General features: G+C 36.6%; 2 protein-coding genes across 2 annotated transcripts in view; one reads left to right on the forward strand and one right to left on the reverse strand.

The window, feature by feature from the left end:
* Positions 1 to 26,385, forward strand: part of GABRA3 (gamma-aminobutyric acid type A receptor subunit alpha3) — a 338,456-nt gene that overhangs the window by 39,543 nt on the left and 272,528 nt on the right. The gene's annotated exons all lie outside the window — the stretch shown is intronic.
* On the reverse strand, positions 10,313 to 10,676 carry LOC120222749 (60S ribosomal protein L35a). The gene has a single exon (XM_039220704.1). The coding sequence runs from the start codon at positions 10,659 to 10,661 to the stop codon at positions 10,329 to 10,331; it is 333 nt and encodes a 110-aa protein (XP_039076635.1). The 5' UTR covers positions 10,662 to 10,676; the 3' UTR covers positions 10,313 to 10,328.

Here is a 26,385-nt window from a genome sequence, read left to right on the forward strand (position 1 = left end):
AGTGCCCTCCTCCATGCCCATCTACCCCACCCCCACACCCATCAGTCCTCAGTTTGTTCTCAGCATTCAAGAGTCTCTCATGGTTTGCAGTGGTCTGAAACCAAATCTTCAATATCTCCAAGGTATGTCTGTACTTTGAAACCACTGAGGTATTTAAAGTGGTGGGGCAGCTGCTGACAAATCAAGTTTTGAAATGCTAAACTTGGTTGCAGAAGGAGACAAGTAAATTCCAAGAAACCAGTTAGCACTGTATCATATACAAGGTAGATGCTTAGTAAATATTTCTTGTGTGAATGAGGCTTTAGCAGTGGTTAAGAATGAGTTCATGATAGCTTTCAGTGGAGTTGTAGAGGACATGTGAAGAGAAATGATGTTTTGAAAAGGGCTTGGGGGGTAAAATTAGTAGAAATTTGAATAGAATAATATGGAGATATTGGAGAGGGAGATGTGAAAGATGATTTTAAACTGATTCTGCAGTTAGATGGATGATGGTACCTGTTTGCTGAGATAGGGAATGATGGAAGAGTATTTAGTTTTGGAAGAATACTGGGACCCCTAGAAAATGAAAAGTTCAAATATAATATAAAGTAAATAATGATATCCAGCAGAAATTTTGTTCCTATCACAATCCTCATCAATTGTTTTCTTCTCCCAACCCTACAAGAGCTAACTTTGAAAACAATGTATTAGTTACCTTTCAATATTTTTTAAATGTAGATGTCTGGTTATTTTAGTGTATATATCTCTAATTGGTATTGAGGTTCACTATATTTTTAGGTTTATTATTCACTTGTAATGTTTTCTGAATTGGATTTTTTTACAGCCTTTATTCAATTTTGTGTTTTAGTTCATCTTTTAGGTACTGATTCATATTAACCGTTTATGTGTCAGAAACATTAACATTTTGTTTATAAATCCTAGTCTGTGGCTTGACTCTAACTTTATCAATGAGGAGTTTTAAAATGAGGAAGTTTAAAATTAATGTATACTTAAATCTCTTGGTGTTTCTTTTCATGGCTTATGAGTTTCAGGTTTTACTTTGGAAGCTTTTCCCTACCTTGCGTACATTTAGTATTTATTGTTTATATGTACTAGCATTATATTCCATTGTTCAGATGGGTCTCACATTTTAAAAAATTTAAATCCAAGCTGGTTAACGTATAGTGTAATAATGATTTCAGGAATTGAATATATTGAGTCATCACTTACATGTAACACCCATGAATCATCCCAGCAAGTGGCCACTTTAATGCCCCTCATCCATTTAGCCCATCCCACCACCAAACACCCTGCCAACAACCTTCAGTTCTCTGTATTGAAGAGTCTCTTCTGGTTGGTCAACCTCTCTGATTTTATATTATTTTTGCTTTCCTTCCTTTATGTTCATCTGTCTCATTTCTTAAATTCCACATATGAGTGAATATCTATGATATTTGTCTTTCTCTGGCAGACTTATTTCACTTAGCATAATATTCTAGTTATATCTACATTGTTTCAAGTGGCAAGATTTCATTCTTTTTGATTGATGAGTAGTATTCCATCGTGTGTGTATATATACATACATAAAAGCATACATGCGTACATACATACATACACACCCCACATCTTCTTTATCTGTCCATCAGTTGATGGACATTTGGACTCTTTCCATACTTTGGCTATTGTTGATAGTGCTGCTATAAACATTGGGTGCATATGCTCCTTCGAATCAGCACTCTGTATCCTTTGGATAAATATCTAGTAGTGCAATTACTGGGTCTTAGGGTAGTTCTATTTTTAATTTTTTGAGGAACCTCCATACTATTTTCCAGAGTGGCTGCAGTAGTTTGCATTCCCACTAGCAGTACAAAAGGATTCTTTCTCTACATCCTTACCAACATCTGTTGTTGCTTGAGTTGTTCACTTTAGCCACACTGACAGATGTGAGGTGGTATCTCTGTGTGGTTTTGATTTGTAATTCACTGATGATGACTGATGTTGAGCATCTTTTCATGTGTCTGTTTGCCATCTGGATGCCTTCTTTGCAGACTTTCTACTCATGTCTTTGCCCCATTTCTTCACTGGATTATTTGTTTTATTTGGGGGGGGTATTGAGTTTGATAAGTCTATACTAACCATTTATCTAATATGTCATTTGCAAATATCTTCTATTCAGTTAGTTGCCTTTTAGTTTTGCTGATTGTTTCCTTCACTCTGCAGAAGGTTTTTCAATGCTCAGCGTCTGTCATCATCAGGGAAATACAAATCAAAACCACACTGAGATACCACCTCACACCGGTCAGAGTGGCTAAACTTAACAAATCAGTAGACTTTAGATGCTGGAGATGATGTGGAGAAACGGGAACCCTCCTACACTGTTGGTGGGAATGTCAACTGGTGCAGCCCCTCTGGAAAGCAGTGTGGAGGTTCCTCAAAAAATTACCAATAGAGCTCCCCTATGACCCAGCAATAGCACTGCTAGGAATTTACCCAAGGGATATGGGAGTGCTGATGCAGAGGGGCACATGTACCCCAATGTTCATAGCAACACTCTCAACAATAGCCAAAACATAGCTAAAACATGGAAAGAGCCTAAGTGTCCATCAACAGATGAATGGATCAAGAAGATGTGGTTTATCTATACCATGGAATACTACATGGCAANAGAAATGCTGATGCATAGGAGCACATGTACCCCAATGTTCATAGCAGCACTCTCCACAATAGCTAAAACAGGGAAAGAGCCTAAGTGTCCATCAACGGACAAATGGATCAAGAAGATGTGGTTTATCTATACGATGGAATACTACATGGCAATGAGAAACAATGAAATCTGGCCATGTGTAGCAACATGGATGGAACCTGAGGGTGTTATGCTGAGTGAAATAAGTCAGGCAGAGAAGGACAGATAGCATATATTTTCACTTTTAAGTGGATTATGAGGAACTTAACGGAGGACCATGGGGGAGACGAAGGGGGAGAATAGTTGGGGAGATGGAGGGAGGCAAACCATGAGAGACTCTTGAATGCTGAGAACAAACTGAGGGCTGATAGGGGTGGGGGGAGGTGAACCGGGGTGATAGGCATGGAGGAGGGCACTTGTGGGGATGAGCACTGGGTGTTACATGGAAACCAACTTGACAATAAACTATTTTTAGAAAAAGTAAGGTTTTTATCTTGTTGATGTCACAGTAGTTTGTTTTGCTTTAAAATCTTTTAAATGTTTATTTATTTTTGAGCGACAGAGAGACAGAGCATGAGCAGGGGAAGGGCAGAGATAGAAGGAGACATAGAATCTGAAGCAGGCTCTAGGCTCCGAGCTGTCATCACAGAGCCCAGCGTGGGGCTCAAACTGACAAACCACGAGATCATGACCTGAGCCGAAGTCGGCCGCTTAACCGACTGAGCCACCCAGGAGCCCCTGTTTTTACTTTTGTTTCCCTTGTCTCTGGAGACATGTCAAGTAAGAAGTTGCTGCAAGCTGAGGTCTAAGAGGTTATTGCCCATTTTCTCCTCCAGGATTTTGATAGCTTCCTGTCTTACATTTAGGTCTTTCATTCATTTTGAGTTTATTTTTGTGTATGGTGTAAGAAAGTGGTCCGGGTTCACGCTTCTGCATGTCACTGTCCAGTTTTCCCAGCACCATTGTCTGAAAACAGTCTTTTTTCCATTGGATATTCTTTCCTGCTTTGTCAAAGATTAGTTGGCCATACGTTTGTGGATCCATTTCTGGCTCCTCTCTTCTGTTCCACTGATCTATGTGCCTGTTTGTGTCAATACCATACTGTCTTGATGATTACAGCTTTGTAATACATCTTGAAGTCCAGAATTGTGATGCCTCCACCTTTGGTTTTCTTTTTCAGGATTGCTTTGGCTATTCGGTCTCTCTTCTCGTTCCATAAAAATTTTAGGATTGTTTGTTCTACCTCTGTGAAGAATGCTGTGTTATTTTGATCGGGATTTCATTGAATATGTAGATTGCTTTTGGTAGTACTGACATCTTCACAATATTGTTTTTCTAATTCAGAAGCATGGAATGTTTTTTGCATTTTTTTGGTGTGTGTCTTCTTCAATTTCTTTCATAATATTTCTACATTTTTTGCCATATAGATTTTTCACATCTTTGGTTAGATTTATTCCTAGGTATTTTATGGTTTTCAGTGTAATTGTAAATGGGATCGATTCCTTGATTCCTCTTTCTGCTGCTTCATTATTGATGTATAGAAATGCAACCTATTTCTGTACATTGATTTTATATACTGTGAATTTTCTGAATTAATATATCAGTTCTAGCTATTTTTTGGTGGAGTCTTGGATTTTAAACATAGAATATCATGTCATCTGTGAAGAATGAAAGCTTGACTTCCTCCTTGCTGATTTGGATAACTTTTATTTCTTTGTGTTGTCCGATTGCTGTTGAATAACAGTGGAGAGAGTGGATATCCTTGTCATGTTCCTGTCCTTAGGGGGAAAGCTCTCAATTTTTCCCCATTAAGGATGATATGAGTGCGGGTCTTTCATATATGGCTTTTTTCATCTTGAGGTATGTTCCTTCTATCCCTACTTTCTTGAGGGTTTTTATCAAGAAAGGATGCTGTATTTTGTCAGATACTTTCTCTGCATCTATTGAGAGGATCATGTGGTTCTTATTCTTTCCTTTATTAATGTGATGTATCACATTGATTGATTTGTGGATATGGAGCCAGTCCTTCATCCCAGAAATAAATCCCATCTGATTGTGGTGAATAATTCTTTTAACGTATTGTTGGATCTGGTTGGCTAGTATCTTGAGAATTTTTGCATCTATGTTCATCAGGGAAATTGATCTGTAGTTCCGCTTTTTAGTGGGATCTTTGTCTGGTTTTGGAATCAAGGTAATGATGGCCTCATAGAATGAGTTGGGAAGTTTTCCTTCCATTTTTTTGGAATGGCTTTAAAAGTATAGGTTGTTAACTCTTAATTGTTTTTTTAATAGAATATATTTTTTAATGTTTATTTATTTTGAGAGTGAGAGTGAGAGAATGAGCAAGGGAGGGGCAGAGAGAGAGGGAGAGAGAGAGAACTCCAAGCAGGCTCTGCACCATGCATCGTGCAGAGCCTGACATGGGGTTCGATCTCATGAACCATGAGATCATGACCTGAGCTGAAGTCAAGAGTTGGAGGATTAACGGACTGAGCCACCCAGTTGCCCCTAACTCTTCTGTAAATGTTTGGTAGAATCCCCTCAAAAGTTATCTGTCCCTGGATTCTTGTTTGTTGGGAGATTTTTGATTCCTAATTCGATTTCTTTACTGGTTATGGGTCTGTTCAAATTTTCTTTCTTCCTGTTTCAATTTTGGTAGTTTATATGTTTCTAGGAATTTATCCATTTCTTCCAGATTGCCCATTTGTTGGCATATTATTGCTCATAATATTATCTTATTATTGTTTGTATTTCTGCAGTGTTGGTTGTGATCTCTCCTCATTCATTCATGATTTTATTTATTTGTGTCCTTTTTCTTTTTGATCAGTCTGGCTAGGAATTTATCAATTTTGTTAATTCTTTTAAAGAAAAAGCTCCTGATTTTATTGATCTGTTTATACTGTGTTGTGTTTTGTTTTGTTTTGTTTGTAATCATTGATTTCTGCTGCTGCTTCTGATTTTGGGCTTTGTTTGCTGTTCTTTTTCCAGCTCTTTAAGGTGTAAGGTTAGGTTTTGAGACCTTTATTCCTTCTTTAGGAAGGGCTGAATTACTATATAATTCCCTCTTATGACCACCTTTGCTGCATCCCAGAGGTTTTGGGCTGTTGTGTTTTCATTTTCATTGGCTTCCATGTATTTTTCAATTTCCTCTTTAATTTCTTGGTTAACCCATTTGTTAGTAGGATGTTCTTTAATCACCAAGTATTCCTGGTCTTTCCAAAGTTTTTCTTGTGGTTGATTTTGATTTTCATAGCACTGTGTTTTGAAAATATGCAAAGTATGATCTTGATCTTTTACTACTTGTTGAGGGCTGATTTGTGACCCGGTATATGATCAATTCTGGAGAATGTTCCATATGCATTTGAGAAGAATGTGTATTCTGCTTCAGGATGAAATGTTCTGAACATATCTGTAAGTCTATGCTGTACAGTGTTCATTTAAAGCCATTGTTTCTTATTGATTTTCTGCTTAGATGATCTGTCGTTGATATAAGTGTGGTGTTGAAGTCTCTTACTATTGTGGAATTATTATCAATGAATTTCTTTATGGTTGTAATTAATTGATGTATACATTTGGGTGCCTCACATTGGAAGTATAATTATTTACAATTGTTAGATCTTCTTGATGGATAGACTCCTTAATTATGATATAATCCCCTTCATATATTGTTACACACTTTATTTCAACATCTGGTTTGTCTGATATAATTATGACTACTCCAGCTTTCTTTTGTCAACCATTAGCATGATGGATGGTTCTTTATCCCCTTACTTTCAATCCAAAGGTGTCTTTAGGTCTAAAATGAGTCTCTTGTAGGTAGCATATAGATGGGTCGGGTTTTCTTATCCATTATGATACCCTGTGTCTTTTGATTTGGAGCATTTAGTCCACTGACATTTAGAGTGAGTTTTGAAAAATATGAACTTAGTGCCACGGTGTTGCCTGTAGAGTTTGAGTTTCTGGTGATGTTCTCTGGTCCTTTCTAGTTTTTGTTGCTTTTGGTCTTTTTTGTTTTGTGTTCTCTTTTCTCCACTCAAAGAGTAGTCCTTAAAATTTCGTGCAGGGCTGGTAGTGGTCACAAACTCCTTTAGTTTTCGTTTGTTCGGGAAACTCTTTATCTCTCCTATTTTGAATGACAGCCTTGCTGGGTAAAGAATTCTTGGCTGCATATTTTCCCCAATTCAGTACATTGAATATATCCTGCCACTCCTTCTGGCCTGCCAAGTTTCTGTGTATAGGTCTGCTGCAAACCTGATCTGTCTTCCTTTATAGGTTAAGGACTTTCTTTTTCCCTTGCTGCTTTTCTTAATTCTTTCCTTGTCTGTGTATTTTGTGAATTTGAGTATGATATGCCTTGGTGATGGTCATTTCTTGCTGAACCTAATGACAGGTCTCTGTGCATCTTGGTTTTTGATGTGTGTGTCCTTCCCTAATTAGGAACCTTTTCTACTCTTTTGCTCACATAAAACTTCTGCCTCTTTTTCTCTCTCTTCATCTTCTGGGACTCCTATGAACTGGATGTTACTCTTTTTTAATAAGTCACTGAGTTCTCTAATTTTTGTATTATTCTTTTTTGCCTTGTTTCATCTTTTTTTCTGCATTATTTTTCATAATTTTATCTTTTTTTTTTAAGGTTTTTTTTTAATTTATTTCTAGAGAGAGAGAGTGAGCAGGGGAGGGTCAGAGAGAGAGGGAGTCACAGACTGAAACAGGCTCCAGGCTCTGAGCTGGCAGTCAGCACAGAGCCCGACGCGGGGCTCGAACCCACGAACCGTGAGATCATGACCTAAGCGAAAGTTGGACGCTTAACCGACTAAGCCACCCAGGCGCCTCTGTATATAAGTCTTTATATGAATATTTGCTTTCATTTCTCTTGGGTAATTAGGAGTAGAAAGTTTGAGCCATATAGTAGATCTAGATTAAGGAAATGGAAAACTTTTCCAAAGTGCTTGTATCATTTTTATATTTTCATCACCAGTGNACGCGGGGCTCGAACCCACGAACCGCGAGATCATGACCTAAGCGAAAGTCGGACGCTTAACCGACTAAGCCACCCAGGCGCCCCCATAATTTTATCTTTTATATTGCTGATTCAGTGTTCTGCTTCCTCCATCCTTGCCGTTATGACATCTGTTTGAGGTTGCACCTTGGTTATAGCATTTTTAATTTAATCCTGACTACATTTTATTTCATTTATCTCCACAGAAAGGTATGCTATGCTTTTGTCAACCCCAGATAACATTCTTTGTATCATGGTTCTATATTCTAGTTCATACATCTTATACCTGTCTTGATTAAGCACCTGGGTTTATTTTTTTTTCTTTACTTTCTTTTGGGGTGAATTCCTTCATTTTTGTCATTTTGGAGGAAGAAAAGAATTAATAAAATAAAAATTAAAACTTAAAACAAAACAAAACAAAAAATCAAATATAAAAAGCTAGATCCTGGATGTGTTTTGGTCTTCTTGTTGAATAAATTTTGCTAGAATAGAGAAAAAAGGGGAACAAAAGGGAAACAAAAGGTAAGAAAACATTTAAAAATTAAAAAAAATACATAATAGAATAGAATATAATAAAAAACAAAATAAAAATTATTAAAAAAATAAAATAAAAAATAATAAATCTTTGTTTCTGTATACAAAGAAGAAGCAAAGAAAAAAAAGAATAAAACTTGAGCAAAAACAGAATCAAAGAAAACAGGCAAATAAACGAAGCAGCAAATAGAATGAAATCAGAATGATGTTACATCTAGTTTCCCATAGAAATGGAACTATGAAACCTCTATAGTCCGTACACTAAGCAGGTGGAGTGACTTCACTAGTCTTCTAGGGGATGTGCTTGGAGGGCAGAGATGGGTGGGACTTTGTGTAAAGGCTCCTTTCTCCACTAGATGGCACTGCTTAGCTTACTGGGGTGGATCAGTGTAGTGTGCATGCTTGTACGCTTGCATGCATGTGAGCCGTTGAGGTGGAAATTGCTTTACCCAATTCCTCAGTCTCTGACACAGGAACTTTGCAATCTCACCAATCTGTGGTCAAGGACCCCTCCTTTGTGTCAGGCCTCTGTCCACTCCCCGCCTTTACCTTGTCTTTGTCCAAGCAATCAGCCTAGCAGGCAGCACCTCCCTCAAGAGTTTTATCTCAGATGGAGTTGTGTTTCAAAACCCCACACTTCAGAGACCCCTGTGGCTTGCACTCACACTGTGTCTCTGGAGGAGGGTGCTGGCTTGCCCCAGAAAACCATTGTGTGATAGCACAGTGGCAGAGGTTCAGAAATTATGGCAAATCACAACACACAGCTGGTGCCAGGTTTCATCACAGTCTGGTGTCTCTGTCCCAATACCAGCAAACGTGGCTGCTCTCCTGGGTCCACTGGGATCTTTGTCTGTGAGGAGGTGGTATGACCTCTACCAAATGCACTCCAAGCGGGGGGACCACTTCTCCCTGTGTAGCACATGGACCCCTCAGACCCCGCAGCCTGCTCTTGGGGATTCACCCTTCTTCCCCACCAGAGCACTGCCAGACATTGAGCTCCAGAACTTCAGACTCTGTGCTCCACTATTTATAGATTCCTGATGGTATTGACACCTTCTCCTTTCTTCCTGTCAATAAATAGTTTTTATTTATTTCACTCTTTATTTGTTTCACTCTTTTTCTCTCTTTCTCTCCAGCTACTTTTAGGGGAATGCTTTCCTTGCATATTCCCAATGTGCTGTACTCTCCTCCTTTCTCTTTCTCTGTCCTCTCTCTGCAAAAATAACTCCCTACCCTCTGTGGCTTTTCTCTGTCCCACTTCACTTCTCTGCACTGCATACCTGCTGAGTTCTGTGGCTCAAGTTACATAGATTGCTGTGTTAGTCATCATATCAATTTCCTAGGCATTCAAAATGGTTTGATGCTGATCTACATGTGTTTCAGGGATGAGATAAGCTTGAGGTCTCCATGCTGCTCTGCCATCTTAACTCCTCTTTCCCGGATCTCACATTTTTAAAAAATGAATAGCTATGTTCCCAGTACAGTTTATTAAATACTCCACAATTTCTTTATTGATCATAAATTGTTCCTTCATGCCATACTGAATTCCTATATACACATCTATCTGTTTCTGGAACCGTCTGTTTAATTTCACTGATTCTTTTTCTCTTTTTACCTAAATATTAAGCTTTAATTTTCTTAAATTTGCTTTTTTAATGAGTAACTCATGAACAAGGGTCATAATACAAAGGGTACAAAGTGGTATATAGTGAAAAATAAATCTCGTTTTTACCCAAACAACTGTTCAGTTCCCCTTCAAGGAGACAACATCTGTTATTAGTGTTTTCGTACATATACATACCTACGTGCAAGTATTCTAGTACTACAATGCTTTATTTTGTTAGATTTATAGTATGTTTTCTTTATTAAGTCAAATTCCCTTTTCAAAATTAGTTACAAGCATTTTCTTACGAACTGTAAAGTTTTATTTTAAGGAAATTGTGTTGGGGCAGTTGAATTATAAATAAGTTTGGGAACATTGATATCTTTTAATTAGTTCTTCCCAGTCAGAAACATGCTATGCTATCATTTATTCAGGTTTCTTTTCAGTAGTTTGTTGTCATTATTTATTTGTTTAAGGTAAACTTTTTTTTTTACAAATCTACACCTTTATTTATTTACTTTTCAGTTAGTTTAAATCCTTGAGGGGTACAGCATCACACGGATTCTGTGGCCAATGGCTTTAGCAGGAAGGTTGCTTCGGAATTTTGCACGAACCATGCCACTGTTTCCATGAGCACGAGTTACTTTTCCCCAGATTACTCTGGTTTTATTCGGTTTGCCACCAGGAGTCACTGTGTTGTTCTTTGCTTTGTACACATAAGCACATCTCTTGCCTAGATAGAACTCAGTTTCATCTCGGGCATAAACACCTTCAATTTTAAGAAGAGCTGTGTGCTCCCTCTGGTTCCTGAGACCCCGTTTATAGCCAGCAAAAATGGCTTTGGACCACAACCTTCCAGACATATTTGTCGTTTCAGGAGTCCTGTTCCCAGCAGGCCTCCACGGGTTCAAAGATGGTGGAAAGAGAAAGGCGAGCTGTTTAAGGTAAACTTTTTACTGATATGTATAAAAAATCAAAATCATAAGTATATAGCTCAGTGAATATTTTTTAAATGTACGAATCTGCATATCCACCACCTGGATTGGGAAATAGAAAAATATCACCTAAAACCATCCCATCATGCCTTTTCTCTGTCACCATCAGTATTTCGCTTCTCAAAGATAAATACTAGCCTGGTTTGTTTGTTTGTTTGTTTCTTTCTTTCTTTAAGGGAATTTGATATTTATTGAGCACTTCCAGGCATTTTATAGATCTTTTATATACCAGTTTTACTTAATCATATTTAATCCTGATAAAACAACCACATGGGCATAAAATGTCTTATTTTACAAATGAAGAAGCTGAGGCACAGAGAGGTTAATAAGTTGTCTAGGGTCATTCAGCTAACTGGGACCTGAGATTAAAATTGCATTCACATTCCAGTTATGGTGGGTACTGATGAAAATTTAGAGGCCCACATAAGTTAGAATACTTCTCCAGGCATTGATCAAATACCATCAAAGTGAACACTGTGCAGGTATATCTCTTTCCTGGGAGTGGGGTTTTGTTCTAACTGGTCCTGACTGAGAAGGATTCAGTGCCCTGGGATGTAGGCACAGAAGGCAAGCTGTAGGAGAGAGAGCAATGACCTGTCTACAAGAGACAACCTCTTATATAGCCATCATTTTCTGAACTCACACTTTCATTTTATTTGTTATTTATTTATTTATTTATTTATTTATTTAAATTTACATCCAAGTTAGTTAGCATATAGTGCAGCAGTGATTTCAGGAGTAGATTCCTTAATGCCCCTTACCCATTTAGCCCATTCCCCCCTCCCACAACCCCTCCAGTAACCATCTGTTTGTTCTCCATATTTAAGAGTTGCTTATGTTTTACCCCCCTTCCTGTCTTTATATTACTTTTGGTTACCTTCCAGTGTGTTCATCTCTTTTGTATCTTAAAGTCATCATATGAGTGAAGTATATGATACTTAACTTTCTCTGACTGACTAGTTTTGCTTAGCATAATTCCCTCTAGTTCTCTAGTTCTATACACGTAGTTACAAATGGTAAAATTTCATTCTTTTTGATTGCCAAGTAATACTTCATTGTGTGTGTGTGTGTGTGTGTATATATATATATTACTTCTTATTCATTCATCCATCGATAGACATTTGAGCTCTTTCCATACTTTGGCTATTGTTGATAGTGCTGCTGTAATCATTGGGGTGCAAGTGTCCCTTTGAAACAGCACACCTGTATCCCTTGAACAAATATCTAGTATTGCAATTGCTGGGTCGTATGGTAGTTCTATTGTTAATTTTTCGAGGAAACTCCATACTGTTTTCCAGAGTGGCTGCACCAGTTTTCATTCCCACCAGCAGTCCAAAAGAGATTCTCTTTCTCTGCATCCTTGCCAACATCAGTTGTTGCTTGAGTTGTTAATGTTAGCCATTCTGACAGGTGTGAGGTGGTATCTCATTGTGGCTTTGATTTGTATTTCCCTGATGATGAGTGATGTTGAGCATTTTTTCATGTGTCTGTTGGCCACCTGGCTGTGTTCTTTGGAGAAGTGTCTATTCATGTCTTTGGCCATTTCTTCACTGGATTATTTATTTTTTGGGTGTTTGATAAGTTCTTTATAAATTTTCAAAACTAACCCTTTATCTGATATGTCATTTGCAAATATATTCTCCCGTCCCATTAGTTGCCTTTTAGTTTTGCTGCTGCAGAAGGTTTTTTACTGTGCAGAAGGTTTTTATTTTGATGAGGTCCCAATAGTTCATTTTTGCTTTTGTTTCCCTTGCCTCTGGAAACTTGTTGAGTAAGAAGTTGATGCAGCCAAGTCAAAGAGGTTTTTGCCTGCTTTCACCTTGAGGATTTTGATGGCTTTTTGCCTTACATTTAGGTCTTTCATCCATTTTGAGTTTATTTTTGTGTATGGTGTAAGAAAGTGGTCCAGGTTTATTTTTCTGCAAGTCGCTGTCCAGTTTTCCCAGCACCACTGGATATTTTTTCCTGCTTTGTCAGATTAGTTACCATATTTTTGTGGGTCCATTTCTAGGTTCTCTATTCTGTTCCATTGATCTAAGTGTCTGTTTTGTGTCAGTACCATACTGTCTTGATGATTATAGCTTGTACTACAGTTTGAAGTCCGTGATTGTGATGCCTCCAGCTTTGGTTTCCTTTTCAAGATTGCTTTGGCTATTCGAGGTCTTTTCTGGTTCCATGCAAATTTTAGAATTGTTTGCTCCATCTCTATGAAGAATGCTAGTGCTTTTTTGATGGGTATTACATTGAATACGTTGATTGTTTTGGCTAGTATTGACATTTAACAATATTTGTTCTTCCTATCCAGGAGTATAGAATATTTTTCCATTTCTTTGTGTGACTTCATCAACTTCTTTCATAAGCTTTCTATTGTTTTCAGTGTATAGATTTTTCACCTCTCTGGTTAGATTTATCCCTAGGTATTTTATGGTTTTTGTTGCCATTGTAAATGGCATTCACTACTTGATTTCTCTTTCTGTTGCTTCATTGTTTGTGTATAGGAATGCAACCGATTTCTGTGCATTGATTTTATGTCCAGCCACTTTGCTGAATTCATGGATCAGTTTAAGCAGTTTTTTGGTGGAATCTTTTGGGTTTTCCACATAAAGTATCATGTCATCTCCCGAGAGTGAAAGTTGGACCTCCTCCTGACCTATTTGGATGCCTTTTATTTCTTTGTGTTGTCTGATTGCGGAGGCTAGGACTTCCTGTATTGAATAACAGTGATGAGAGTGGACATCCCTGTCTTGTTCTTGACCTTAGGGGGAAAGCTCTCAGTTTTTCCACATTGAGGATGATATTAGCATTGGGTCTTTCATATAGAGCTTTTATGATCTTGAGATATGATCCTTTATCCCTGCTTTCTTGAGGGTTTTTATCAAGAAACGATGATGTATTTTGTCAAATGCATTTTCTGCATCTATCGAAAGGATCATGTCGTTCTTATTCTTTCTTTTACTGATGTGATGAATCATGTTGATTATTTTGCAGATATTGAACCAGGCCTGAATCCCAGGACAAATCCCACTTGGTCGTGGTGAATAATTTTTTTAATGTATTGTTGGATCCGGTTGGCTAATATCCTATTGAGGATTTTTGCATCCATGTTCATCAGGGAAGGTGGTCTATCTTTCTCCTTTTTAGTGGGGTCTTTGTCTGGTTTTAGCAACAAGGTAATACTGGCTTCATAGAAAGAGTTTAGAAGTTTTCCTTCCATTTCTATTTTTTGGAATCGCTTCAAGAGAATAGGTGTTAACTCTTCCTTAAATGTTTGGTAGAATTCCCATAGAAAGCCATCTTACCCTGGACTCTTGTTTTTTGGGAGATTTCTGATTACTAATTCGATTTCTTTACTGGTTGTGAGTCTGTTCAAATTTTCTATTTCTTCCTGTTTCAGTTTGGGTAGTTTATATGTTTCTAAGAATTTGTCCATTTCTTCCAGATTGCCCATTTTATTGGCATAAAATTGCTCATAATATTCTCTTATTATTGTTTTTATTTCTGCTGTGTTGGTTGTGATCTCTCCTCTTTCATTCTTGATTTTATTTATTTGGGTCCTTTCCTTTTTCTTTTTGATCAAACTGGATAGGGGTTTATCAATTTTGTTAATTCTTTCAAAAAACCAGCTTCTGGTTTCATTGATCTGTTCTACTGGGCTTTTGTTTTTGTTTTTGGTGGTTTTTTGGTTGTTTTGGTTTTGGGTTTTGTTTTTTTTTTAATTAGATAGCTTGATTTCTGCTCTAATCTTTATTATTTTTAGTCTTCTGCTGGTTTTGGGTTTTATTTGCTGTTCTTTTTCCAGCTCTTTAAGGTGTAAGGTTAGATTGTATATCTGAGACCTTTCATCTTATTTAGGAAGGAATGGGTTGCTATATATTTCCCTCTTACGACCACATTTGCTGCATCCCACAGGTTTTTGGCTGTGGTTTTATCATTTTCATTGGCTTCCATGTTAATATCCTCTTTAACTTTTTGGTTAGCCCATTCATTCTTTTGTAGGACATTTTTTAGTCTCCAACTATTTGCTACCTTCCACATTTTTCCTTATGGTTGATGTCAAGCTTAATAGCAATGTGGTCTGAAACTATGCAAGGTATGATCTCAATCTTTTTGTACTAATTGAGGGCTGATTTTTGTCCCATTATGTGATCTATTATGGAGAAAGTTCCATGTGCACTGGAGAAGAATGTGTATTCTTCTGCTTTAGGATGGAATGTTCTGAATATATCTGTTAAGTCCATCTGGTTCAGAGTGTCATTCAAAGTCATTGTTTCTGGGTGCCTGGGTGGCTCAGTCAGTTAAGTGCTGATTTCAGCTCAGGTCATGATCTCGCAGTTCATGAGTTCGAGCCTCACTTTGGGCTCTGTCCTGATAGCTCAGAGCCTGGAGCCCTCTTCAGATTCTGTGTCTCCTTCTCCCTCTGCCTTTCCCCTGCTCACTCTCTGTCTCTCAAAATAAATAAACATTAAAAATTTTTAAACAAAAGTTTAAAAAAAGCCTTTGTTTCCTTGTTGGTTTTCCGTGTAGATGATCTGTCCATTGCTGTAAGTGGGGTGTTGATTACCCTACTATTATTGTATTACTGTCAATGAGTTTCTTTATGTTTGTGGTTAATTGATTTATATATTTGTGTTTTCTCACATTTGGAGCATAAATGTTTACAATTGTTATGTCTTCTTGGTGGATAGACCCCTTAATTATGATATAATGCCCTTCTTCATCTCTTCTTACAGTCTTTATTTTAAAGTCTAGATATAAGTATGGCTACTCTGGCTTTCTTTTGGCGACCATTAGCATGATAGATGGTTCTTCATCACCTTACTTTCAATCTGAAGGTGTCTTTAGGGCTAAAGTAGGTCTCTTTTAAATAGCATATAAATCTGTTTTGTTTTCTTATCCATTCTGTTATTGTATGTCTTTTGACTTGAGCATTTAGTCCATTGAAGTTTATTTTTTTTCTTTCATAGCTTATTGTCAAGTTGGTTTCCATATGACACCCAGTGATCATCCCCACAAGTGCCCTTCTCCATGCCCATCACCCCCCTTCCCCTCTCCCTCACCCCCATCAGCCCTCAGTTTGTTCTGAGTATTCAAGAGTCTCTCTTGGTTTGTCTCCCTCTTTCTCCCCAACTATTTTCTCCTTCTCCTCCCCCATGGTCCTCCGTTAAGCTACCCCTAACCCACCTATACGTGCAATACGGTATCTGTCCTCTGCCTGACTTATTTCACTCAGCATAACACCCTCAGGTTCCATCCATGTTGCTACACATGGCCAGATTTCATTCTTTCTCATTGCCATGTAGAATTCCATGGTATAGATAAACCACATCTTCTTGATCTATTCGTCAGTGGATGGACATTTGGCTCTTTCCATGTTTTGGCTATTGTTGAGAGTGCTGCTATGAGCATTGGGGTATATGTGTCCCTATGCATTAGCACTCCTGTGGATAAATTCCTAGCAGTGCTATTGCTGGGTCATAGGGGAATTCTAGTCTTAATCTTTTGAGGAAACCCACACTGTTTTCCAGAGGACCTGCACCAGTTTACATTGCCACCAACAGTGTAGGAGGGTGCCCGTTTCTTCACATCCTCGCCAGCATCTCTAGTCTCCTGATTTGTTCATTTTAGCCACTCTGACCGGTGTGAGGTGGTATCTTAGTGTGGTTTTGATCTGCATTTCCTTGATGATGAGTGACGTTGAGCATTGTTTCATGTGTCTGTTGTCCATCTGGATGTCCTCTTTGGAGATGTGTCTGTTCATGTCTCCTGCCCATCTCTTCACTGGATTATTTGTTTTCTGGGTGTGGAATTTGGTGAGTTCCTTATAGATTCTGGATACTAGCCCTTTATCTGATATGAAATTTAGAGTGAGTACTGAAAGGTATGAGTTTATTGCCATTATATTTCTTATAGAGTTGGAATTTCTGGTGGTGTTCTCTAGTCCTTTCTAGTCTTTATTACTTTTGGCTTTTTAAGTTTTTTTCATCTATTCTCCCCTCAGAGAGTCCCCCTTAAAATTTCTTGAAGGGCTGGTTTAGTGGTCACGAACTCCTTTGATTTTTGTTGGTCTGGGAAACTTTTAATCTCTCCTTATATTTTAAATGACAGCCTTGCTAGATAAAGAATTCTTGCCTGTATATTTTTCCAATTCAGCACATTGAATATGTTCTCCCACTCCTTTCTGGCCTGCCAAGTTTCTGTGGATAGGTCTGCTGCAACCCTGATCTTGTAGGTTAAGGACTTTTTTTCTCTTGCTGCTTTCATGATTTGTGCCTGAGTACTTTTGGAATTTGCCAAGATATACCTTGTTGATGATTGGTTTTTGTTGAATCTTGTGGAACTCCTCCTGTGCTTCCTGGATTTTGATGCCTGTGTCTTTCCCCATGTCAGGAAAGTTTTCTGCTATGATTTGGTCACATAACCCTTCTACCCCTTTTTCTCTCTCTTCATCTTGTGGGACCCCTATAATTCTGATGTTCCTTTTTAATGAGTCACTGATTTCTCTAATTCTTTTTTTTTTAAATTTTTAATGTTTTATGTATTTCTGAAAGAGAGAGAGAGAGAGAGAGACAGCGTGAGCAGGTGAGGGTCAGAGAGAGAGGGAGATACAGAATCTAAAGCAGGCTCCAAGCTGTGAGATAGCTGTCAGCACAGAGCCTGATGCCAGACTCAAACCCATGAACTGTGAAATCATTACCTGAGTCGAAGTCGGATGCTTAACCAACTGAGCCACCCAGGTGCCCTGATTTCTCTAATTCTTAAATCATGCTTTTTTGCCTTAGTCTCCCTCTTTTTTTTCTGCTTCTTTATTCTCCATACATTTGTTCTCTATATTGCTGATTCAGTGCTCCACCTCATTCATCCTTGCTGCAGTGGCATACATTTGAGGTGCACCTTAGTTATATTTTTTATTTCATCCTGAGTAGCTTTCACATCTTTTATCTGCATGGAGAGGGATTCTAATCTATTTTTGACCCCAGCTAGTATTATTATCATGATTCTAAATTCTGGTTCAGACATCTTGTTTGTATATGTGTTGATTAAGTCTCTTGCTGTCATTTCTTCCTGCTCTTTCTTTTGGTGTGAATTCCTTCATTTTGTCATTTTAAAGGAAGAAAAAGAATTAATAATTTAAAAAATTGAAAACAACACACCCACACAAAAAAAATCAAATAAGTGATATAAGATCCAAGGTGTGTTTTAGAGTGGGTGATGAAATGAGCTTGATAGATTAGAGAAAAAAGGGAAAAAGAAAAAGAGGGGAAAAGAGGAAAATTTTGAAAATTTGGAAAAATGAATACAATGAAACAGAATAAAATTAAACGATGGAAGTAAAATAGAATTTGAAAAATTTACAAAAAGTAAAAAATTATAGTAGAAAAAATAAAGAAAAATATTTCTCATAAAAATTGAGAATTCTGTAGTCAAGAAAAAGAAAAATGAAGAAAAAAGAAAATTGAGTACATGGACCAGTGAACAGATTATAATATGATTGAAATTATATCGTTTTACCCTAGAAGTCAAACTATGAAGCACTTTATAGTCTGTAAACTAAGCAGGCAGAGAGATTTGTGGTGTTCCTGAAGAGCGAGGTTGGCCAGGTTGGGCGGGGTTTAGTGTAACTGCTCCATTCTCCACTCGATGGCGCTGCTTACCTTATTGGTGTGGATTGTTGTGACACTAGTAGGTGTGTATGTGCATGTGTGGGAGGGGTGAGAATCGTGTCACCCAGCTACCCAGTCTCTAGTATCAGAACTCTGTTCTCCCTGATCAGCAATTGCGCAACCATCCTTTGCCTCTGGCTTCCATCCCCTCCTCGCTTTTACCCTGTCCATTCCCATCAGGTTGCCAGGCAGCACCTCCCTCCTGAGTTTTATCTGAGATGTGGCTGTGTTTCCCAACTCCTCACTTCTGAGGAACTGCGGCTTTGATCAGTAACAACCCATTGTGGGAGGGTCTCACCAAACAATGGCCAGGTGCCAGCTGCACCCAGGAATATTCACAGGACCGTGCTGCTGCCAAGAGACTTTGGCTGGGTGCCAGCTCACCCCAGAAAAAGTTCACATGATCATCTAGCATCAGCGTGTCAGGGATTATGGAAAATTATAGCACATATCTGGCACCCAGGCTTCACACTTAATGATCTTGTTCCAGCACCAGCGAATATGGTTGTTCTCTGGGGTCTGCTGGGATCTTTGGCTGTGGGTGGCCACACAGCCTCTACCAAATGTCCTGTCATCAGGGGAACCGCCTCTCCCCGTGTGGTCTGAGGACCCCCTGGACTTCACTCTGCTCCTGGGGATTTGCCCTTTCCACCAGAGCACTGCCAGGTATCAAGCTGTGGAGTTTCAGACTCTGCAATCCCCCTGTTTATTATAAAAGCTTAATGGAATTTAAAACCTCTCCTTTCTCCTTTCTCCCTTTTTAGTTCAGTCCCTGCAGCTGTTTCCACTTTTCCATTTTCTCTCCAGCTGCTTTTGGGGAGTGTTTTTCCTGTACTTCATACTCTCTCCACAAGCAAAAACAGCTCCCTGCCCTCTGTGGCTTCTCTCTTCCCCCAGTTCACCTCTTCGTGCCACATACTTGCGGAGTTCTGTGGTTCAGGTTGTGCAGATTGTTGAGTTAGTCCTCAAATAGTTTTCTAGGTGTGCCGGATGGTCTACTGTTGATCTGGCTGTATTTCATGGATATGAGACACACAAAAAACCTTCCATGCTGTTCCACCATCTTTGCTTCTCCCACCCTACTAACCTGATTTCTAATACTACAGCTTAATTTCACTTGTTTTTGAACTTTATATAAGCAGAATAATGAAGTAGGTACTCCTTTGTGTATGGCTTGTTTGCTTCAACTTTTTTTTTTTGAGATTCATTTATGTCATTACACTAGCTACAGTTCATTAATTTTCAGTGCTATGTAGTATTCCACTATATTAATAAATCACAATTTGTATATCTATTGCTGATAGAAATTTTTTTGCTGAATACTTGTTTTCCTTTTTTTCAAAAAGCGAATGTTTTGCAAGCCTACTACATTAAAATTTTTTTAATGTTTATTTATTATTGAGACAGAAACACAGCATGAGTGGGGGAGGGGCCAAGAGAGAGGGAGGCACAGAATCTGAAGCAGGCTCCAGGCTCTGAGCTGTTAGCACAGAGCCCCCTGTGGAGCTCAAATACACGAACTATTAGATCATGACCTGAGCTGAAGTTGGATGCTTAACCGTCTGAGCCACCCAGGCACTCCTGAATACTTGTTTTCAATTCTCTTGTTTGTACAACTAGGAGTAGGATTGCTGGGTCATGGGGTATGCATATATTCAACTTATTAGAAACTGTCAAGGAGTTTCCAAAGATTTTGCATCAAGTTACATGTCCACCAGTACTATACAAGAGTTCCTATGGCTCTCCATCCTTTCTAGTACTTAGTACTGTTATACTTTACCCATTATAATATGCATATTTTGGTATCTTATAGTAGTTTAAATTTGCATTTCCCTAATGCCTTATGAGTTTGATCATTGTTACATGTGCTGTTTACCATTTGAATGTCTTAAACAATTTTTTGAAAGTCTGTTGAAGTCATATGTGTATTTATTGATTCACTTGTCCATAACTTTGTTACTAGTTGTAGCTCTTAATATTCTGAATACTAGCCTATTGTAAGATACATGTATTATATATGTCTTTTCCCACTCTGTTGAGTTTGTGTTTTTACTCTCTTAATGTTATTTTGTGATGAAATAATTCATAATTTTAATGTAATTTAATTGATCCATCTTTATTTCATGGTTAGCATTATTTTATTCCAAGAAATCCTTGTCTACCCTAATGTCATGAAGATATTATCTTCTAGAAGCCACACATACATACTATTTCTATGTTGTTATATCCATAAAAATATATATCAATATATACAACATACAATATTAATAAATATGTATATGTGTGTATGATGTAAAATAGTATTAGTCATTCTTTATTATGTAGATATCAATAGATATTTAATTAATTACAGAATATTTTACTAAGCTTGATAATCTGGTAGTATAATTCTCTAACTTTGTCCTTCTGAATTGTAGAATCATGTTGCCAATTTCCATTCAGCAAAGGACCTTCCTGGAATTTGGATTGCAATTACACTGAATCTATTGTTCAATGTCAGGAATAATTGTTATTTTTACCAAATGGAGTCTTCCAATATGTGGACATGTATATCTTTCTATTTATTTAGATTTTAATAGATCTTGCACATTTAAAAAAATTATTCTTAGACATCTAGTGTTACTTGATACTATTATAAATCTATCTTTTAAAAAACCTTACAAATACTTTTTGTGGTTATACAGAAATATAATTGAATTTGAATATTGACCTTGCAGAGTTACTGATGAGACCATTTATTAATTGTACTAATTGATTTGTAGTTTTATGAAATCTTCAGATAATTTTTAATTTATTTCAAATTTGTATACATTTAAATTTTTCATGACATATTTTATTGCCTAGTGCCTCCAATACAATGCTGAATATAATTGGAGATTGCAGATATCTTTTATTTTAATTGTGACCTAAGAAAAGATTTTCATTATTTGACCATTTAGCATGGTTTTCACTGTAGTTTTGCAGGTGCCCTTCATCAAATTAGGGAAGTTTCTTTTTTATTTTTTGTTTATAAAGCCTTAATATAATATATAAAAATCACGATGGATGTTGAAATTTTCCCCCAGCTTTACTGCTATATAATTGACATATAACACTGTGTAAGTTTAAGGTGCACAACATGAAGATTTGATTCACATATATATTGAAAAATGACTACCACAATAAGGTTAGTTAACACATGAATGAGTGTTGAATTTTAACAGACTTTTTTTGCATTTTTAATTAATCATGTTTTCTCTTTTGTTCTGTAAATGTGAGCTGTATTAATTGAATTTCAAGTGTTAAAGCAATATTTTATTCTATGAACCATGCTTTCCAAGTTATTTTGCATAACAGAATGGGATATTTGTGAGTATTCATGTATGTGTATTCTGAAATGTTTGCATCTCTGTTCATAAATCAGATTGCTCTTCAATTTTACTTTGTCAAGTCTTTGTTAGGTTTTCAAATTAAGGTTATTTTAACTTCTAAAGTGAATTGCAGTATGAAACTTTTTTTATACCCTGAAAGATATTATGTAAGACTGATGCTATTTATTCTTTATATGTTTAGAAGAATTCACTGGTAATGCCATCTGGACCACAAGTTTTCTTTTGGGGGGAATGTTTTAGTTATAGATTCAATTTTTTAAAGCATATATGAGTATTCAGATTTTTATTTTCTCTTATTGACTTGTTATATTTTTTAGGAAACATCAATTCTTCTAAATTTTTATATATATTGTCATAAAATCTCCTAGAAATAACATCGTCTCATCTTTTTAAGTCTATTGGATTTTTAATGAAATATGCCTTTCCTTTCCTAAGATTGCTTATTTATATTCTTTGTTATTCATCAACCTTACTGGTAGTTTTTCATTTTCATTGGATCTTTTCTTTAATTGAGGTATAATTGACATACAACAATGTATTGGTTTCAAATGTACAACATAATAATTCAATATTTGTATCTATGCAATTTGTATCTATACTAAGTCTGATTAGCATTCATCAGCAGATGTAGTTACACATTTTTTTAGTGAGAACCTTTAAGATCTACTCCCAGCAACTTTTAAATATCCAATGCAGCATTGTTAACTTTAGTCACCATGCTGTACATTACATGTGCGTGGTTTATTTATTTTATAAAAAGAAGTTTGTACCTTCGACCCCCTTTAAATATTTCACCCACTGCCAATCCCCTACCTCTGGCAACTTGTTCTATGAAGTTGGTGAAGTGTTTTATTTTGATTTAGATTTCAGATGCAAGTGAGATCGTATACTACTTGTCTTTTTCTATATGACTTATTTCACTTAGCATAATGCCCTCAAGATCCATCCATGCTACCACAAATGGCAAGATTTCATTCCTTTTTATGAGAGGATAATATTCCATTGTGTGTGTGCGTGTGTGTATCACATATACTTTATCCATTTATGTGTCAGTGGACATTTAGATTGTTTTCATATTTTGGTTATTATGAATAATGCTGCAATGAAAATCGGCATGCACATGTCTTTTCAAGTTAGTATTTCCATTTCTTTAGTTAAATGTCCATAAGTGGATTTGTTAAATCATATGGTAGTTCTATTTTTTTTAATGTTTTGAGGAACCTCCATACTTTCTATAGCAGCTGCACCAATTTAAATTTCCACAAACAGTATACAAGGGTTTTCTTTTCTTCACATCCTTGTCAATGCTTCTTAAATTAGCTAGGCCACAAACCTCATTAACTTTATTGTACTGTAGTCATACAAGAATGTCTTTACATGTACTCATTCATGTTTGTGTGTTTGTAGGTCTTTTGTATGTTAATGTGTTTGTAGTTCTATGCAGTTTAATCTCATGTGTACATTGCATCCCATATGCAATTTAATCTCGTGTGTAGATTTAATCCCACAATCAAGATACAGAATTGTTATAATTACCACAAAGACATTCCTTCATGTTAGCTCTTTCTAGTAGTAGCTACTATTTCCCATCCCTGTATCTTTCCTGGAAACCATTAATCTGTTTTCTGTAGTTTTGCCAGTTTGATAATATTATATAAAGATAATTATATATTATGTACCTTTTTTGAGATTTGGCTTTAAAAATTAATGAACATTATTTTTAGAGCAATTTTAGTTTACAGGAAAATTGAGCAGTAAATACAGAGTACCCTTTCCCCTTCCCCTCCAGGTTTTCCTTATTGTTGACATCCTGCATTAGTGTAGTACATTTTTTATAATTGGTAAACAACTATTAATACGCTATTGCTAACCAAAGTACATAGTTTGCAGTTGAGTTTACTCTTTGTGTTCTATACTTCTATGGGTTCTGACAAATATATAATATCATTATCCACCATTATTATAGTATCATGTTGAATAGTTTTACTAACCCTAAAAATCCCTGTGTTCTACTTATTCATCTCTTCCTCTCTCCTCCCTTAACCCCTGGCAACCACTGCTATTTTTAATCTTTATATTGTTGCCTTTTCAAAAATATCCTGTAATTGGGACCATACAGTATGTAGCCTTTTCTGACTGGCTTCTCCCCCCACCCCCCCACTTTGCAATATGAATTTAGGGTTTCTCCATGTATTTTCATTGCTTAATAGCTCATATCCTTTATGGCTGGATAATGTTATATGGATGTACTAAAATTTGTTTATCAATTCATCCATTGATAGATATCTTAGTTGCTTCCAGTTTTGGGCAATTATGAATAAAGTTGCTATCAACATCCTTGTGTACACTTTATCATGTACATAAGTTTTCAGCTTGTTTGGGTAAATACCAAAGAGCACAATTGCTGGATCATATGGTGAGACTATGTTTAGCTTTATAAGTAACTGTCAGATTGTCTTCTAAAATGGCTATAATATTTTGCATTTCCACCCTAAATGAGTGAGAGTTCTTGTTGCCCTACATCCTAGCCAGCATTTGGTATTGTCAATATTTTGGATTTTAACCATTCTAACAAATGTTAGTGATATCTCATTATTGTTTTAATCTGCAACTCCCTAATGCAAAATGATATTGAGAATCTTTTTGTATGCTTATTAATTATCATCTATATATATTTTTGGGGGAAAGACTGGTGTTTTTACTAAGCATGATACTTTTGAGATCCATTCAAGTTATTGCCTGCATCAACAGTTGGTTCCTTTTATTGCTCAGTAGTATTCTGTAGTATGGGTGTACTGGATGTTGTTCAGCAATTTAACTGTTGAAACATAAAAGTTTATGTCGTCTCCAGTTTTGGGCTATTTATAATAAAGCTGCTGTGAACATCAGAATATAGGTTTTTTGTTTACATAAAATTTTATTTCTCCAGGATAAGCACCCAAAAGTGTGATTCATAGATCTTATGGTATTTACAATGTTTACTTTTTAAAGAAACTGCCAAATAATTTTCCATAGCTCTTGTATAGTTGACCCTTGAACAACATGTTGAATTGTGAGGGTCCATTTATATGTGGATTTGTTTTTATAAATACAGTACAATACTATAAATACATTTTCTCTTCCTTATTATTTTCTTAATGACATTTTCTCTCCTCTAGCTTAATTTGTTTTAAGAATACAGTATATAATACATATATAAAATATGTGTTAATCAGCGATGTTTTTGGTAAGGCTTCCAGTCAACAGTAGGTTATTACTAGTAGTTAAGTTTTTGGTGAATCAAAGTTGTATGTGAATCTTTGACTATGCAGGTTAGTGCCCCTTACTCCTCTGTTGTTCAAGGGTCAACTGTAGTATTTTATATTCCAATCAGAATTATTTTTTAAATTTTTCTATACACATTTGTTGGCATTGTACCCAATTACTAGTGTTGCAAGTTTTTTTAAATCACAAATAAATATTGGAATATTTATTCTAATGTTTATTTTTGAGAGACAGAGAGAGCAAGAGAGAGAGTGAGCAAGCGAGCAGGGGAGGGGAAGAGAGATAGGGACACACAGAATCTGAAGCAGCTCCAGACTCTGAGCTGTCAGCACAGACCCTGATGCAGGGCTTGAACCCACAAACTGTGAGATCACAAACCGTGAACCAACAAACCTGAAGTCGGACGCTTAACCAATTGAGCCACCCAGGTGACCCATATTGGAATTTTTGATGTTATTTTTCTGCATCAATTGATATGATCATATGATTTTGCTTCTTTAGCATCTGTTATGGTGGGATTAAATTGATTTTCAAATGTTGAACCAACCTTGCATAACTGGATTCAACCCTATTTAGTCATAGTGTATACTTGTTTTTGTATATTTCTGGATTCGATTTACAAATATTTTATTGAGGGTCTAAGAAATTTATGAAGGGTATTGGCCTGTAATTTTCTTTTTTTTTAATGTTTATTTGTACATTTTGAGAGAGGAGCAGAAAGAGAAGGAGAGAGAGAATCCCAACCATTCTTTGCACTGTTAGTGTGGAGCTCGATGCAGTGCTCTATCCCGCAAACCGTTAGATCATGACCTGAGCCGAAATCAAGAATCAAATGCTTAACCAACTGACCCACCCAGGCTCCACTTTCTTTTAAAAAAAAAATACTGCATTTGTTTTGGAATCAGGACAATACTGGCCTTATAAAATGAGTTTGTTACTATCCCTTCCTCTTCTAATTCTAGAAGAAAATTTGTCAAATTTGTGCCATTTCTTTTCAAAATATTTAGTAAATTCTTTAGGGAAATTATTTGGCCTGAGATTGTTTTTGAAGGTTTTTGATGAAAAATTAGGTGACAATCTTATTGTGGATCACTGGTACGTGATGCCACTTTTCTTTTGCTGCTTTCACAGTTTTCTCTTTGCCTTTTGAAAATTTGATTATAACATACATATCTTTGTGTGAATCATTTTGAATTTGACAAATTTGGAGTTTGTTGAAGGTCCTGGATGTGTAGGTTTGTGTCTTTCTTCAAATTTGGGAAGTTTTCAGATATTATTTCTTCAAATATTTTTTTT

The sequence above is a fragment of the Hyaena hyaena genome, unplaced genomic scaffold (genome assembly GCF_003009895.1).
Source record: "Hyaena hyaena isolate Hyena2069 unplaced genomic scaffold, ASM300989v1 scaffold_917, whole genome shotgun sequence".
Taxonomy (NCBI): Eukaryota; Metazoa; Chordata; class Mammalia; order Carnivora; family Hyaenidae; genus Hyaena; species Hyaena hyaena.

Coding starts and splice junctions, on each gene's coding strand:
- LOC120222749 (XM_039220704.1), bottom strand. CDS start 10,661: ATGTCTGGAAGGTTGTGGTCCAAAGCCATTTTTGCTGGCTATAAACGG.